The sequence below is a fragment of the Echinops telfairi genome, unplaced genomic scaffold (genome assembly GCF_000313985.2).
Source record: "Echinops telfairi isolate 266 unplaced genomic scaffold, ASM31398v2 ScPeMD7_10;HRSCAF=50, whole genome shotgun sequence".
NCBI classification, from domain to species: Eukaryota; Metazoa; Chordata; class Mammalia; order Afrosoricida; family Tenrecidae; genus Echinops; species Echinops telfairi.
The window spans coordinates 6,475,404-6,493,644 of record NW_022103907.1 but is presented as its reverse complement, the minus strand read 5'-3'; the positions used below and the strand labels follow the sequence as shown (position 1 = coordinate 6,493,644).

General features: G+C 49.7%; 1 protein-coding gene across 1 annotated transcript in view; it reads right to left on the bottom strand.

Moving 5' to 3' along the window:
• The window catches only part of LTBP1 (latent transforming growth factor beta binding protein 1), a 476,077-nt gene that overhangs the window by 2,151 nt on the left and 455,685 nt on the right, over positions 1-18,241 (bottom strand). Inside the window, exons 30-33 of the mRNA XM_045287025.1 lie at positions 6,647-6,674; positions 6,325-6,389; positions 6,110-6,232; positions 2-100 (exon numbers count right to left, since the gene is read on the bottom strand). Coding sequence (XP_045142960.1) covers positions 2-100; positions 6,110-6,232; positions 6,325-6,389; positions 6,647-6,674 — 315 coding nt within the window. The remainder of the gene's footprint in view (position 1; positions 101-6,109; positions 6,233-6,324; positions 6,390-6,646; positions 6,675-18,241) is intronic.

Below are 18,241 nucleotides of genomic sequence, written 5' to 3'. Positions count from 1 at the left end.
CAGGTGTAGCCTTCCTGCACCCGCACGCAGCGGCCGTTCTCACAGCCGTTGAGGATGCCGCACTGCTCCGCCTGCAGCTCCTCGAAGCTGTTCAGAAAACCTGGGGAGGGACGGACGAGAGGTCACTTACAAAGGGTCAGCCCTTTTCTCCAAGTGGCCGAGTTCTTGCGGTTACGTCTCATCGCGGAGACGTATTTCTGCGCCCTTGAAGTCGGCACTACAATATTGTATCTGCACCTCCTGTCGCATCTACTTATGACATCTGTGTATCGTCATGAACTGGCAGAGCACGCTGCTGTTGTCCTTGTGACCTGCTGTAAGTGGACTTCGTCTCATGGCGAAGATTTCGTGTTCAGGGAGATTGGGGAACACAGTTTTCATTGGCCTTTTTTTTTAATTCCAAGTCCCCCGCGAGGCTTTTCTTCTTAATCTGCATCTGGAAGTTCCATGGAAACCCGGTCAGCACCCATTTCCCCGATGCAAGGGGACAAGGCCGTAGAAGGGATCCCGACCACCCGATTAAGCGAGTAAAGAGCAGCCTCCTGGTGCTGTCCGACCACAGGCCCGTTTTCACGGAAACAGAGAAGGTTTGTGGTGTCGTGGCTGACACAATGGGCTGCTGACACAGGTTGGAAATCACCAGCTGCTCTGCAGGGGGAAGACGAGGCCTTCTCGTCCTGTGAAGAGCAAGAGTCTCGGAAACCCCGGGCAGCCCACTCTGCTCTACAGGGTCACTGCGAGTCAGAGTGGAGTGGGTGACGGTGAAGCGGCGAGGGGCTTTGGGTTTGTTTTTAGTGAGCTGTGTCTTAGGGATGTGGGGCTGGAGTGTCTAGGGTTCTTGTGATATAAAAGAGACTTTAGCCAGGCACCAAAGGGTTTAAGTCTGTTTCTATAGAGAAACATTGTAAACACAAATGGAAGGTGACCCAAACACATGACTGGCGTTGGCTCCCCACCCTCCGCCCACCACGTTCTTCCACTGACATTAAGTCGATTTCAAATCATAGCCAATGTAGACGGGTTTAGAGGCTGTAATTGCTGACGGGAGCAGACAGTCTCATGATGCTCCAGAGGAGCAGCTGGTAGGTTTGAACCACTGACCTTGAGGTTATGAGCGCTGTGCCTAATCCTTAGTTCCACCAAGGCTCCTTATCACCTTAAGACAACAACAACAACGTACTGCCACCAAGTCAATGCTGATGCACACAGACCACGTAGGACAGGGTAGGACTGCCCCTGTGGTTTTCCTAGATGGTAACTCCTTACAGGAATAGAAAGCCGCATCTCTCTCCCGTGGAGCAGCTGGTGGTTTTGAACACTGGACCCTGTGGTCAGCAGGCCAACACCCGTCATGCGGCCACATTAGAACGAAAGAAACAGCCTGCGGCTGTACAGTGGATTCTGACGCATAGATATCCTACAGGACTTAGGAGAATTGGCCCTGAGGGTAGTCAAGGCTGTAAACCTTTACAGGAGTAGACAGCCTCTTCCTGCCTCCCTCTCACAACATTAGTGAAGCCAGACCTCACAGAACAGCTGGCCTTTGAAGCAATTCTCCCATAAAACTGAAGGGGGCAGCAAACTATCATTGTTTATGTGGGGCCTTATGTTCCAGTTCAGTGATTACAAAATTGTGCAAGGCACTGATATACAGGGGGGGAAATATTATAAATCAAGAATATGTTAGCAGGTCTCCAAAGCCAATTTAGGAAGTGTTTTTTACAAAAATAAAACCGTAATTTATGAAAATGAATTCAAATACCAGGTACCACAGCAAGCATGATTTTGTCATTAGAGCTACTAAAATTATTTCGTTTTTGTTCTTATGAAAATTAAAACATGAAATTCAACTTTGAAATTCCAACCTCCATATCAAGCAGATTCCTTTAAATCTGTGGTTCTCAACCTTCCAAATGCCACGACCCTCTCATACCGTTCCTCATGTTGTGAGGACCCCCCTACCATACCATTATTCTTGTTGTGACTGCATCACTGTAACTTTGCTACCGGGATGAACCGGGCGACCCTGTGAAAGGGTCGTTCGATCCCCAGGTTGAGAACCGCTGCTTTAAACACTTGTTTCAGGGCTCTAGGACGGCGGCCAGCCAGCTACAGCCTCTGCTCGATGTCAAGCCTCCTGCCCACATTTTGAAAATACAGTCTGAGTGGGACAGTCATAGGCTTATTTTCTGCCATGCAGGCCAAGAGCAATAGTTGCGACAAAGGCTAATGAACGACTAACCCCAAAACCCACCAGCACGGAGCTGATTCCGACTCACACGGATCCTGTAGGGCAGGGCAGGAGGAGCCCGTGTTTCCAAGACTGCACATCTGCTGCAATCAGACAGCTCTGTCTCTCCTCTGGAGGGGCTCACGGGTTAGAACTGCCAGCCTGGTGCCTCCGTCCATTGCTGCCCATTTAACCACTATAGATTCTTATAGGAACTTTACGGCCTACACATTTTACTATCTGGTCTTTTATAGGGAGGGGGAAAAACCCAACTTGTTTAATTCCTGCTTCAGAAATAGTACTCTAACTAAAGGTAACACCAGCCATCAATTTAGCTCTCGTTAAAAAACCAAATCCAGTAGGGACAAGAGAAAAGCAAATGGCTGGTGAGGGTGAGAAGAAGCTGTGGTGTCTTCTCTCTGCTATTACCTGCCTTCCGTGGTTTATTTGCTCAGCGTGGCAGAAGGCCCAGGGACTGGCCAGCAAACTGACCAAGGAGGAGAGCCACTGTGGGGGACGTGTGAGGAATCTCAAGTAAAAGCTGGAGGTTAGGGCTGACAGCATCTTGGCTCCCTCTGAAGTTAAATAGGAAATCGATGTGGCACCAGCATGTTTATTTCCGAACATTTGTATCAAATTAAAAACACCCAGCTTTAATACAACGTCAGCATTAAAAGAAGGTGCAGCTGCCAGAGTGTCTCAACAAGAACATTGCTGCAATCTCCACAATAACACGGTAAAGGCGGTCCCCGTGGATCATGGGATGGACTGACTCAGAGTTGCCTTGACTAACCTGCTATCTCTGGATTCCTGGGAGAACTGAATTTTTTTTCTAGCTTAATAGTTCTACTTCCCTCTAAATTTTCATGCTTCTCTATGCCCTGCCTCCTTTTAAATTTTTGAATATCAATGGTATATATAATATAGATACCGAGAGGCGTGCATGTTGTAAGTACACGGTCTTATAGTTGTCAGTGCATTTAAGCATATACCTTAAAGCAATACATGATACGCTTTGTTTGGTAAAGGCAGCAGTGCTGTTAACCTGAGGGCAGAGGTGACCCAAGGGGCATTGGAGGAGGGCATCAGGGGTCTTGTGGAGGTGTGCTGACCAATTTAGCTGGATTAGGGACTGCTGTTTACATAGACATTTTAAATAATTCTTGATTCTTCTGCTAGATGGCCAACATACTGCACCCTCCTCCAAGAATTAATTAAATAAACTCACTGAGGGAGGTGGAAAGAGGTGAGGGAGAGAGGCAGGGCAGGAGAGCGAAGCTCTGGTGGCCGTGGAAGAATTCTCACCTCCCACACGGGCAGCCCCGGGTTCCACTTCCAGCCATCAAGCACAGCCAACCCCCGTGTATCAGTGGAGGCTTGCCTGTTAGCATGGTGCTCGACAGTGTCCGGGGAGCTCCCAGACTAAGACCGGCCAGTGCAGTGCAGTGAGTGATGGATGGCTCTTCTGGCCATAGTTGGTTTAGGTGAGTCCCACCAAATGACCTCTCCCAGATGGGCCTGGGAGAGAAGATGGAGGAGGATCCTGAGATGGTACGACTCCACTGGCCATGCGTGCCACCTGCTGGGTAGCAGGGAAGTGGTGGCAGAAGCAAGGGGTGGGATCTCACTCGCAGCAAGAGAGGAGAGCCGGGAGGAGAGAGCCGCTGCTTGGCCTTTTCAGCTGGGCCTCCTGATCAAGCTGCACCAGCTTCCTCAGCCTTGGGGATGAGGAGGGCTCCCCAGGTTAAGGTGACCAGATTTTAACATTGGTAAAGCGGGACACCATTGATAAAACTCATATCCTGGCAAAATAGCCACACGGCAGCCGAAAACCATATACTCTAGCTTGTCGTGCATTCTTTCCAAAAATCAGGACTTTTTAAAAACGCCACGGGATGCGGGAAAAATTATTAAAAATCGAGACTGTCCTGCCAAAAGCGGGACGTCTGGTTACCTTACCCCAGGTGGAAGTCTGCATTTCATATGAGGGATTTACCAGCACCGACAACCACGCGAGCCACTTTCGTTCACTTTGTGAGTGGTCAGTGCAGTCAACTGCAGAGCGCGGGGCTTAGGCTAAGGCCCCAGAAACGCACAGGGGCAGTTGTCCTCTGTCCTACAGGGTCCGGCTGGGTCAGGGAAGACCTCGGTGGCAGGGAGTTTGGGGATATAGTCAGGAGAGGAGCGGTAGTTGATATCAGGGAAAAGGGTGCCCTTTGGAAAAGCGGGACATAGGGAACCTCCATTTCTTAGAGTTTTCTTGTATTAATGTTTCTAAATGAAATGGTTCCCCTAATTGCTGTACTCAGCCAGACCACCGACTCTGGAGAAATCAGCCAATGACACCCGATGGGGTCGCAATGGTTCAAACCCACCCCCCACCCCCCACCACGAGGGGGGCTCTGTCCCAGGCAGCATCTTGTTCGGTTGTGCGCAGGGTCACCATGAGGCAGGGTTCACCAGATGGCAGCTGACACCCAAGCAGAATTTAGGGAGCCCCCCAAACGCAACCTCGAGGCTTTGTGCTATGCCCCAGCAACCAGACCAGGTGATGGGACCTGACGAAATTACAACAAAAACAGAACATGCCGCTGTGCTTTGTCCATCTACAGCACCTGCCGGCTTCGAACTCAACCCCCCTGGCCTACAGCGTGTCCAGGTCTTGCACATGTGGTGGCGAAGTGGACACGCGTCAGGAGGGTCATTCTGGTGAGACTTGGTCAAACGTCTGGAATCTGCTCTGCCCTCTAGGAAGTCTTTCTCAGACGGAGATTACCTGCTACCTGCCCACACTGCCCTCTGCAGGGCCGTTTTCCAGACTCACGAATCCACCCGCCTTTGCCAGCTCTGATGGGCGTGGGTGCTGGCCGAGGGGCGTCGGGAGACCCTGACGTTCTGCGTGCCAACATTTGCACACACACCCCTGACACACATTTCCTCCTCCCCCTGAAAAGCTCGGCTTTCAAGTCTCGGGGAACTTAGCACGTGTTATTTTTATTGACTAAATCCCCCCACCAGGGTGTTCTAAAAATTCGTTTCTGACCTCCTACACTAAAAATAAAAACCCTGCACTTGTGAATATTAGCTGGCCCCAGTGAGCATTTGTCATCTCATCTGAAAAGTGACAACCATGCAGTTGGGCTCTCAAGAAAACCCCGGTCCTCGGAACAGACCGCCACTGAATGTGTCCAGAAATGATCTTGCTGTGGGCATTCTAGCAATAAGACCATTCATTGTCTTGTCTTTGGGGTGGCGCTGTGTTTTGGGTGCGGGTTGATGCAGCAGTGTAGGTTCCCATTCCACAGTTCCCACAGCGACAGTGGTTACCGTCCCCACAAGGTGTGAACACTCTCGTCCCCCTAGCGGTGGCTCGAGGTTCAGTTTCCATTCATCTAGTCTTCCAGCCCGTCGCTCTCAGCTTTGTCGGAGACTAGCTGGCAACCATTCGGTCTCCACTCACTCACTCATGCCTTTGAGCTGATTCCGACTCACAGCGACCCGGACACCCTAATTCCTTCCAGGATTAGAAAGACTGGCCTTTTTCGGAACGGCTGCTCTTGCGGTTAGCGACCTATTGCATAACCACTCCGTGGCCAGAACTCTTCTTGGTCTCCTAGAGACGACCCTTTCTTGACTTTTACAGAAACGGATCAGTGCCCTTCCCAGCAAGACCTGATCGTCACCTGCAGTGGTTCTCAACCTGGAGTGTGCCTAAGAATTCTCAGAGGGCTTGAAGCACACACGCGGCTGGGTCCCTAAAGCTGCACGTGCCTAACAGGTTCCCAGAGATGTCCTGAAACCCCGTCCCGACTTATGCGAAGGACCCACAATTTCAATGGATACCGTTTCGCTTCAGAGTAACTGAGAGGCTCTGCTTACGGTCTTGGATGAAGTAGGGATCGGCTTCTGGCGTGTACTGCTCGCTGAAGTCAACCAGGGCATCCCGTCCGTACGGCCGCCGGTGGCCCACCATGGGGATATTGCACAGCTGGGCGTAGTCATCTAGAAAGGAAACAACACCCAACATGAGAGCCTCGCACCCGCTCACGGCTCCCAGCACCAGGACCTGCCAGGTCCCACACCAAGGTCCACACCTCGCACGTCGAACAGTGGTCCACACAGCCACGTGTCCTGCGCGTTGAAGAGCTCATTAGAGCTCCTGGATTAAGACCAGAAACAGTCGCTGGAGAGCTGGGAGGATGCCTCCCAGGCTCGTCCAGACCTGAAGAAACTAACCCCAGGCATCGTGGTGGGCTGGCTGATATGTGCCTGCCAGGAGTCCTCACCAGGAACCTTGCCAAGGCCGTCTGCAGACATCCCTTCCCACTCACCAGAGGCCAAGGAGAGTCTGGTGTTGTCAATGCTGGGTACCTTGGCTAGGGACCGAAGGGCTGGAGGTTCTGTCCATCCAGTTACCTCCGAAGAAAGGCTTGCTGACCAAATTCTGCAAAACCAGCCAGTAAAAGCCTTATTGAACACAGTTCTCCTTGGATCCATATGGGGGTGCCGGGAATTCGAGCTGACTCGGCAACAGGGGGCTAGGCACCCAGGTGGTGAGACACCCCAGGGAGAATGGAACCCAGGACTTTCACTGGACACTGGAGCTAGTCGCTGCCTCACGGTGCTGAAGAGGAGGGACGTGGTAACGACAGAGTGCAGCCGCAGCAGCAACAATGAAACGGAGCTGTTCTCAGATGGCACCCAGGTGGTTGCTGACCCACCTGGTCATCCCAGCCCCACGGACAACATCACGACACACTGCCTGTCCCTGAACCCGCTGTCGTAGCTGCTGGGTCACTCGCTCCCGCTCAGCAGGGGTCTTTATCTTCTTCACTGACCCTCTGCTTTCACAAGCATGACCCCCCCCACACCCGCCCCCAGCCCTCACAGGGGCTGGTCTCTTCCCTGAACCCACCTAAAATATGTGACATGAAGTCCCCGCCTCCTCACCTCTAAGGACCTTTCTGGCTTCTTCTTCCAAGTGGGATTTGTTTGTTCTTCACACTCTTGCTCTGGGCCCTCTTCTAATAAGCACACCCCACTCTCACTCGCCACACTGCGACTATTCCCACGTTACGGAGAGAAAATGGAAGCGCAGAGAGATGAAAGGGCAGCTGGTCCGGGTGGCAGGGCCAGGGGTGACCTCAGTGTGGCCGCGCCAGATGACATGCTTTTAAGCGCCATCATGCCATCCTCACTTCCTCTACACCCCAGCTAGAGAGCCCGCGTGCCACTCCCAAGGCCACAGCCACGGGCCGTTGGGTCAGCCGCAGGGTCATCTGACTCCTAAATGTCCCTTTAGTCCTCCCTACAGGACCCCCCTCTCCACCCATGACCTCTTGGTTCTCCAATTTCCTGGGATGACTGACTGAGCTTTCAATGAACATGAACGTCCATAGGTCCAAGTTCTTGCCAGCAACTTAAGAGCAAGGTTATTTAGAAGGTGAAGGGAGAAAGCTTTGGAAAGGACAGTCCCATGTTCTGTAAGGCACAGCTGCAGGAAGCAGCCAGCCTGAGGAATCATGTACCAGGCAGAGAGAATTCTGGGCCCCCCAGACCTCGTTCACTCTGCCAGCACGGAGCTGAAGGCAGGAGAACAGGGGGGACCCTCCCAGGGCTGCCCCACAAAGCCTGGCTGCAGCGTAGGGGAGTTTTCCTCCCTTTCGTTTCCTCGTGTGAAAGAGGAATAAGACGAAGAGCACTGAGGCCGTCGCGCGGACTTGCCCGAGGCTTTCTTTTGTCTCCTCTACTGGGATTTCGAGAGGGGCCTAGGGTCTGCCTGTGTGCCCCTGTGTGGGGAAACACACAGATGCCCCTTCCCTCCCAGAGCTGCACACAGTAACCATCAGGCCAGAAAAGACTTTGAACCGCAGAGCAGGGTAGAGCTCGAGTTGCCTCTGCCAAAAACCCTCCTGGTTGAAGCAGCATCGGAGGACTAGCGCGCAGACGCCTGACCTCCCCAGCGTGTTTGCGCGCAGCTATTCTGCGAGAAATATTAATTTCATGAAGGGCGCAGCTGAACTTAGAAACGAGATCCTTGATTCAAAAAGGACAGCTTCAAAGAGCGGCCAAATGGTTGTCTGCTCTGCTTGAAGTTTGAAAAGCAGAATTAAGGGTTTCCCTGAGAGAGCGGGGATCGCTGAAATGTTTACACATTTCTGGTACTGATATCATTTTTCTCTCATGACTTGTTATATACATTCCTTGTCCATCGGAGAGGGGGGTTGTTCAGTCCTCTGATAGCCAAGCGAACAGTTCCAATCAAGAGTTGGTCTCAAAGATACGTATTTACTTTGTAAAGCAAAATCTGGAGACGGCCCAGCATGCTCCTCTCGGATACACGGTTGTCCCCTCCGGTCCCAGTACTGTCAGTCAACACAGCTGGGGCCTAAGCAAGGTTGTGGAACCCTCCCGCCTCCCTTTTCCCAGTAAACCATGTCTCCTCCAAGGGACAATGAGGGCTCTAGCCACCTGCCCATGCGATAGGAGGGACCTGCTGGTGAGGCGTGGAGCCGGGCAGCACTTGCTCCCAGCCTACACAGTGCCCACAAGCAGATCCTGGCAAAAGGGGTCCTGGAAGTAAAACTGTGCAGATGAGTAGGAAAATGATAGTTAAATGATAGTTTGTAATCATTATTTTTTTAAAAGCATCAGGAAAGGAAATTTGTGAGTTGGGTCTGGGGTCTGTCAACCAGCTTTTTCTTCAAGAAGTGGCAGCCCTGCCCTGGCAGTTCAGGGACAATGGAAAGTAATGGAGGTAGGCCTCCCAAGCTCTTGGGTCAGCTTACCTCCCTTCATCCCCCCTCCCTCTTCCACCTCCCCGGGGTGCAATTTTCCCTGAAGATTCTTGAACTTGTTCTCTCCAGCTTCACTTTCCCTAATACATTAGCATTCCAAACTTGAGGGCTTTGGGTGAGTTATCAAACATCATTTCTGCATTAGATGCACTCTCTCTAGTATGTGGAGATGTGCTACAGCTCCGTCATCACCAGGCTGGGTAATTTGAGTTATATTCTGGGAGCACAGATGGGTCTGTCCTCATCTACCCACTGCCCCCCCGCCCGCCCCCGCCATACCCCACCACCACCACCACCCGTGGAGCACATCTGCTCTGACTCGCGGCCAGGGTCAAGGGTGTGGTGAGAACCGGGTAATGGAAAGAACCTGGGCTCTGCAGGCCGAAGATGGGGTTCAAGTCCTGGCAGCCCCACTTACTTTCCAGTTTGGTAAGTGAGAGACAGCCTTAGTTTCCACGTCTGTCACACAGAGATATATTAATTCCTGCTTTGCCTACCTGTGGGTTATTGAACTATAAACCATGAGGTGAGGTGGAGCGGTTCATAAATTGTGAAGCACTACGAAAACCAAGGCACCCTGGCGGTGTCGTGGGTTACTCGTTGGGCTGCTAAACACCAAGATCAGAAGTTTGAAATCACCAGCTGGCTCCTGAGAAGAAAGATGAGGCTTTCTACTCCCATGAAGAGTTAGAGCCTCAGAAACCCACAGGGACAGTTCTACTCTGTCCTAGACAGTCACTATATGTTGAATAGACTTAATGACAGTGAGTTTGTTATTTTTGGTGTTGTTGTTACACACACAAACAATGGAGCCCATTGTTGTTGAGTAGATTCTAACTCAGGTCAATGTCATGTGCTGTCACTCTACAGATTTTTCTTGGCTGTAACCTTCATAGAAGCAAATCACCAGGCCTTTCTGTCTCAGTGCCGCCAAGTGTGTTTGAAGCACGAGCCTTTAGGTTAGTAGCCAAGAACAACAAACTGCTCATGCTCCCCAGGGACCGATGGAGATGCAAAGGGAAGACAGAGTTTCTTCTCATAGGTGAAACCAGGAAGTTTCTAAGGAACATCTGGAGACAAGTGAGCATTTGCCAACGGTGGGATTAGAAGGAGTGAAGAATACACAGACGCCGGTCCGCAAAGCTAAGAGGCAGTTAGTTGTCAATGAGTGTGGGGCCCTGTGATAGCGCCAAAGCTGTGGAGGAAGAGTGGCCAGGTATCCTTAGGTTTTCTTTAAGACTCACTGGAGCTCTTAAATCAATGGAGGGAAAGCTGGACTTTAAGAAACTCAATGAGAAATAAGTCTTCATGGACTGTAACTCCAGCAACAGGCACGTATGATTGGCAGCCTTTGCAACATCACCAGTACCAGGTGAGCAACAGCACATTTTAACACCAGATCCACAGAACTAAATGTGTGTGTGTGTGTGTGTGTGTGGGGGGGGCAATCAGATAACATACTGATCTTATGTTGATGGTCTAAGTCAATGGCTGAACTGATTACAAATGAGTGAGTGGAGGGTAGGTCTACAGAATTGAAAAGCCAAAGCCTTCTAGCAGTTCATCATCTTCGAGGCCCTAGGGAACATCAGGGATTGGATGTTCCACCACAGAAGAGTCTAAGTGGGGTCTCGGCTCAAGAAGTTCCTTTCAGGATCCTGATGTGTGCACATCTCGATCATGTGTGGGGCCTCTGAGCACCCCAGGGCACATCCTAATGCATGCATTTGCCCTCGGAGGGGGTTAGCCTTGGTTGTGCCCCGGGCTGGGTCACTGCGAGATTCCTTCCAGCCTGGGGTGGTGGAAGGAGGGAGAGCTGTCGGTGGTGGGGAGTAGAGACTCCAAGAGAAACAGGCCCCTGAACCATTGCTATAACTTCCCACACAAAACAGGAACATCTCTGGCAGATGATTCATCCCACTCAACGAACGCATGGGCACGAACACATATTTTCCCAGTTTGGGGAGTCTTTTTTCCTTCCCGCAAACCACCGTTTACTGACATGAGTGGACTTCAAAGCGCTTGTGTGGGGGGGTGGGGGGGTGGAATGAGGAGATAAGGGGGATTTTTCCACAAACATTTTGAAGTACCCCGTCCCCCGGCACATCAAAAACAAAAACAGCTCAGCCCCCAGCTGTGCAGGGCCTGTTGTGACCATCGTACGTGGGGATGCAACACTATTAGAGACCCCCTCCTAGAACGTGTCTGTTCAGGATCCAGGCAAACATGAGAAGCGAAGGAACAGGCAATGGAAAAAACGCCTCCAAGACTCCTCCCACCACGGTGCCCCCATCACCTCCCCAGCAGATGCTTAGCTCTCCATCCAATCAATGGCAGGTACACATGGGATGGCTCAGGTAGGACAGCATCACTCAGCGGTCTGAAGGAGGGCGACCATTGGTCACCCTCATTTCCCTGGAATGGCAGATGCATCAGACAGATGTGCTGCTTTGGTTTTCATTTTACATTGGAGAAAAACAAAAGTTTGAAAAGTACCCTCCCCCCTTGGAGTCAGTGGGGCTGGAGCCCTCCACTGTCGGCGGCAGTGGGAAGCACGTTACTGTTTGCTGGCAGGAGACCCCGTTCTCAGGGACAGACACATCTGCAGGCTGGTCCGGGAAGTCACACATCACCGTGCCACCCTGGCGTGGGAAGGACGTGGGAGGTGATCTGTTAGTTCTGCTGAAAGCAGATGGAATTCAGCCTGTATTTTATTCTCGGTACCGCAGGCCTGGAAATTCAGGGCTTTCATGTTTGCATTGCGTCATTTCCAATCGTGGGGAAATGAGGACAATTCTGTTACATGAAAAGTGAAATCATCATATTTTACTCTGATTTCTCTAAAGGGAGTTTTCTAGACCAGATCTCTCTCGTGCTCACAGGCTTGTGATTGTTGTTAGGTACCATGGGGTCAGCTCTAACTCACAGCGACCCTCTGCACATCACTGCCCGGTCCTGCACCATCCGCACAATTGTTCCTGCGCTGGATCCCATGGATGCAGCCCGTGTCAATCTATCTCATCAGCGGCCTTCCTCTTCCCAGCACCACTCCACTGCACCAACCACGATGTCCTTCTCCAGAAAGTGGTCTTTCCTGACAGTTATGTCCAAAGTATGGCAGGATATGTCTTGCCATCGCCGCTTCAAAGGAGCATGCTGGCTTGACTTCTTCCAAGACAGATCATTTTGTCCTTTTCACAGTCCATGGGACGGTCACCATTCTTCTCCAGCACCACAACGTAAGGGCAGCTATTCCTCAACGTTATTCTCCATTTATCATGTTTTCTCTTGGCCCAGTGATGAGGATCTTGGTCTTCCTTACAGTGAGTTGTAATCCACACTGAAGGCTGCAGTCCTTGATTTTACAGGTTTAGACATGTATTATCAGCCCATGGTGCTTGGAGGGTGCACACAGAGCGTAAATGGAGGAGACATGGAGACCACAGTGAACAATTACTCCAGTGCCTACTGAGCTGGCATGCCCAAAAACCCAAACTCTGCCATCGAGTCAATGCTGACTCAATAGCAACCGGAGAGCATGAGGCGGAATTGTTCCCGTGTGTTTCCAAGACTGTAGAAAGGAGTAGAAAGCCTCCTCTTTCTCCCCAATACGACAATAGACCCCAAAGCCAAACCCACTGCCATCAAGGCAGTGCCTGCTCACAGCGAGCCTACAGAACAGGACAGAACTGCCCGTGAGGCTCAGAGACTGTGACCTTTTAAGTGTGGAAAGCCCGTCTTTCTCCTCCGGAGCTGGCTGGTGGTTTCGAACTGCTGATCTTATGTTTAACAGTCTGAGTTAGTTAATTGTGCCAGCCTGGCCGATAATCACATGTGGGGCTAATTGAAAGGCAGAGGGATAAATGGGTGGTGAGCCTCGCCTTTCTAGTTCTCAGGTCTCTTGTTTTGTGATGGTCGCACCAGGTGCAGCTGCCTTAGCAGTTCCCTGCTTCAGCTTGCAAGATTGACTTCCTACAAGACATCCCCAAGGAGAAGCTACATGGACCTATCCCGATGCAGCCCTGGGTGCTGGAGCAGCCGTGTGGAGACCCCTGCTAGTGCTGAGATGTTTATTAGTTCACTGACTCAGCTTTTCTCCTGCAGTCGGCATCATTGCCTCTGTTTTGTGAGGTGGAGGACTTTGTGGACTGGTGTTGGGTTAATGGGCTAATGTTGGACTTGTGGGCTTGGGCAGCATTGGGTTGGGATGTTTTCATGATGCACCTTTTCTTTACATAAAACTCTCTCTTATACATGAGTCGCTGTGGATTTGTTTCTCCAAAGTACCTAGACTAATACACAATCCAACTCATAACCACTATACCACCAACAGGTCCTTGTTTTTTGATGAGCTATGAAATGAGACAGACACGAGTCATTTGGAGACTACCCACCCCACCCCATGCTGGTGACAGAGAAGGAAGGAGACAGATGGCTGCTGATGCTCCCACCACACTGTGGAGGGGCAAATCTGTTGGTTCTCTGCCCGCCCCCACCTCCCTTTCAAATACACTCTAATCACAGCCTGTGACGAAAGGGCAGTAGCCCTGCTTCCCTAATAACGATTTCCACTACTAAACTACATGCCAGGCCCTGTGCACTTTTGCACACACACTTTCACTGAAACCTGAGAAGCACCCTATGAAGTTAATCCAAATCACCCCTTTGCTTCCCACGAGAAAACGAATGTTTCAAGTGTTGACTTGCCCTAGGGTAGGTGAGGGATTTAAATGCAGGTTGGTCTGAACGCCAGCTATGTTCTCTCTCCTCTAAAGCTGCCCCTCTCCAGCCCCCAAGAAGACAATTATTTCATAAACTCCCTGAGACCATAAGCGTCAGGTAAGTGCTCTTTTGGGCAGTAAACATCTGTGATGACAATTCCAGTGAGGGTCTTCATGATGGATGTGATGAGCAGCACCACCGGGGTCAGAGCAATCACGAGCAGGATTTATGCTTATTGAACTTGCTCGATTTATTGGGTGAAAGGGATCAAATTGCTGAATGTTCAATTAAACTGTACTTGTCAAAGACAGAGAAGTAATGAAGTCGAAAGTCTTGGCAGGGTTCACATTCTGTGAGGCTCCTGTAAAGGGAATGCTTTCAGGGAACGCACGGGCTAGAGACCAATGGTGCCCCGCCACATCCCCACCCCCAGCCTTACTGAACATTGCGCTTTTAAGTCTGCCCGCCCCTGCCCTCCATCATGAATTTCCATCAGATGGCTGTTTATTTAGCCATAGTCCTTAATTGAAGAAAGAGATTTGTTGGGTACGAATGCCAAACACCCGAGGGTCCCTTCACATCCAACAACCTGGATTCAAAATTTATATGCGTGTAACAGTATTAAATTATGCCACCCATGAAAGACTTTTAAGAAACCCTAACTTAAGAATTTCTTAGGAGGAATTGCACGGGAGGTTGGCCCCATTTTTCCATGTCCCAGGCTTTCGGGGTTGGCACTTAAGGGTATCATTCAGTGGATCTCAGAGGAAATCAGGAATGAGGTAAACTCTAATATTTGATGAGACAAGTCTAAGCAAGCAACACAGCTAACCAAGAGGCAAATTGCAGAAAAGTTCAACTTTTTAAATTTTATGAATAGACTGGCTTCATATTCTTCGACTGCAAGGCGACTCAGACCAATTCAGTTCCCCCTTTGTGTTCTCTCAGTACCACCCCAAAGCAGCAATGTGAAAAGTCAGCAATTGTGAGTGCATGTGGGTGTATCAGGATCTCCGGTAGAGTGTTGGGTTGCTAACTGCCAAGGTCAACAGTTTGAAACCACCCGCGGCTCTGTGGGAGAAAGGGGGGTTTCCATTCCAGTAAAGCATTACAGTCTCAGCAGCTCACAGGGCAGTTCTACCCTGTCCTATAGGGTCCCTATGAGTTGACATCGATCGCCTCGTAGTGAGTTTGCGTTTGGTGTGTGTATTGCCCATAAGGAACACACTCTGATATACATCCTGTTTTCTCTACGTGGTTTTACTTTGTGCACTGACCAATAGGAATTATTTTGAAATAGGAAGTGTTTGTTTAAAAATAGAGGGGGAATTTTTTTTAATATCTTGAACCTTGAATTCAACTAACCTTTCTACTTAGAATTGCTAGATGAGGCTCCACAACAACTGATTTCTAAAAGTCCCTCATAGCTTATGTATACTATGATTCCAGAAAGAAATCATCCTTATTAAATATTCTAGGATTCAATTGTCTGCGTGCCTAAAGAGAAAGCATTCTTGCTCTCAGGTGGCAAGAGCTTGGCAGGCAATTTGTGAGACTTGTGGCTGTAGTAAGAGGTAACTAACACTAGGGGGTGCTCTTGGCGCCACAGGCAGTCCTAATCTAGCTGTTTTCTGACCAGAAAGGGGCAAATTTAACCAACTCTAAGAAGGTTTCAGGGATTTGAATCCACCAGCCACGCAGCAGGAGAAAGAGGTGCTGTCTGTGTCCATACAGAATCAGCCATGAGCAGGAATCCAGCAATGGCTTTTTGTTTGCTTGCTTGTTTGTGAATGATTAGTTTACCCCTCCTCTTTACTGAAGGAGCTGAGGTCCAGATAAATTTAATGATATTCCAAAGGTCAACTCAGAAACGAATTATTAAAGTTGTTTCTACCCCACCCCCTCACCTCCACACACCCACACAAGACAACAACTAATTCAAATGAAACGTTAAGAAGGGAACCCTAAGGAGCAGTTCTCCTTGGGGCCACTCTCAGTCAGAACGGAGTCAGTAGCGATGGGCTTAATTTTTGTCATCTGCAAGGGTCAAGAAGTTTACATTGTACAGTCTATTATTGTAACCTTGCCCTTTTTTTTTTTTTCAATGCAGAGAGAGCAGTCATAATGTGCTTAACACAGTACTAATCCATATTAGGCAGTATAGATTTAAAGGTTATGAATTAAAGATCTCCATTATCATCATTTGAAGAGCAATGGGAAGGTAATTAATATTACAATAACATTAAACACAGTCAGTAAGACTTTTTTGAATCACAGGAAATGAGACGTCACTGCAAAAAAAACCCAAACTGTTTTCAAGATCTGTTTCATGGTTTCTTCATCGACTCCTCTTGCTGTTATTTATCTCACCTGAGCTGGTCTGCCTGTCTCAGCTTCCTCTAGATTTGTTCTCAAATACAACCCCAGTAATCATTTCTTCTGGCAACAATTTCTTTGGTTCTCCTTGGCAGGGGGTGTTTGTCACGTGAATGATATTACAGACGTCTGAAAGGTGCACAACCAGCTCCGTGGTTCCCAGGAGCCTACCTGCCCCGAGACCTGACGCTCACAATGAAGTAGGAGGAAGGTCTCCTGAGTTCTGCAGTCTCCCCATGTGCCAATCTCAGGCACTGCGGTCCTTCCTTAAGGTACTGCTACTTCTCTAAGCAAAACAACTGCCTCCCGGCTGCTTTGCGAAAACAGAGACAAGAATCTGGTTGCTTTCTCAGCCCTTAGGTCCATGGGCTTCTTTCTCCAGTCATACAGGGCACCATCTAACTTTCCCTCACCACGTTGGCATTCAAAGCTTGGGCAACCAGTGGCTTTGTTTCAGCCACAGGCGGCTTGTCGGGTCCTTTAGGAAGAGGTCATGCAAATACAAAAATGTTTAAATTCAAAACTTCAAACACCATCAAACTGTGCTTCCAAACAGCTACTTAGAGGGATCATCGCACAGCCACACACATCGTAGTCTATTCTTCTGGAGCACATTTTATCCAGGCCCATCACTGAAGAGGGGGAAAACATGCTAACAGCTGAGAACTTAAGTTACTTAAATACATGACCGGAAGCTGATCACTGCGCAAGTTCTTCTAGTGTCAGGTAACGTCAAGACAGAATCGTCTTCTTTTAAGGGAGAAAGTTCAAATTCCTAAGACTTTATCTCTGAGCAATTAGAACACATGGTGACCAAAAGTAAGCGTTGCTTTTTTATGCCTAGACTTTATTTCACACGCATTCCTTAATTTCTTTACTTTGGCTCCAGAGGAGAAAGAGTCTAACTAGACATTCATGCAGCTACCATCATAAAGAAAGTTCTTCTCCTGGTCAGAGTATGCTACAGAGCACAGCACGGCCAATCAACAGCTTTCCTGGCATTTAAATGGAGTGCAGTGCTCACTAAAGTGAGTCGGGGAGACACAGGACACCCCAAAGGCCTAGCTACCCCCAAACTAGTTTTCAGAAGTGTCCAGCGGTCACCAACTGGTAAGCTGTTCGTCAGCCCCTCCAGGTGTTAAACTGTGCTAAAGCTAAAGCTGGGGCTAGAGTCCCAAGGTGGTGCAGGAAGTGCTCCACTCCTAGCCAAGAGGTTGGTGGTTCAAACCTACTGAGAAAACCAAAAATCAATAAATAAACTCATTGCCTTAGAGCCAATGTTGACTCATGTGACCTTAGGGGATAGGGCAGAACTGCCCCTGTGCATTTCCCAGATGGTAACGCTTTACGGGAGGAGGACGCCTCATCCTTCTCCCAAGGAGCTGGCTGGTGGCTTTGAACTGCTGGCCTTGCGGTGAGGAGCCCTATGTGTAACCACTGTGGCACCAGGGCTCTTTGTGGCCTATCTTGTGGCCAGGCCTGGGGATCGAGAGACCTGAAAAGCCGATGCCTCAGTTCTACTCTGCACTCACGGGACTGCCAGGAGCAGTCATCGCCATTGACTGGGAAGCAAGCAGCCAGGCTATGTGTGTATGTACATAAAAGAACATAGGAAGGGGTTTTGTAAAAGTTTCCGGGGAACTTCCATTATCGTCTCCTTCCATCTGTCCATGAACTTTTTGAACTGTTGCTGTTGTTGTTCTTAAGATGCCATTAAGTTGTTTCTGACCCATTGTGACCTTCTCCATAAATAACTATAAAATAGCTCCAACTGCTTCTCACAACAGTTGGTGCTATTGTTTGCAGTCCAGTAACGTCCGATGATCTGCCCTGGCTGCTATTCGGAAGACTCGCTGCTCACCAGCACTCCTGGGAACCCATATTTGGGAATTGCAGCTTGTTCCATGACCCTCCTCTGGAGTTGTGCCTTTGGCAGGAAACGAGAAAGAGGTTTTGCCCTTTATCAGGCTGAAAACCAAATCCAACCACCTTATGGTCCATGCACTGGGACCAACCATGCTCACCCTTCCTGCAGTTGGTTTTTAATCAGTGGTGCCACTCTACTCACAGCAGGATGGGCCCCACATTTCTTTCGCTTTCTTCTCTAACGCACCTG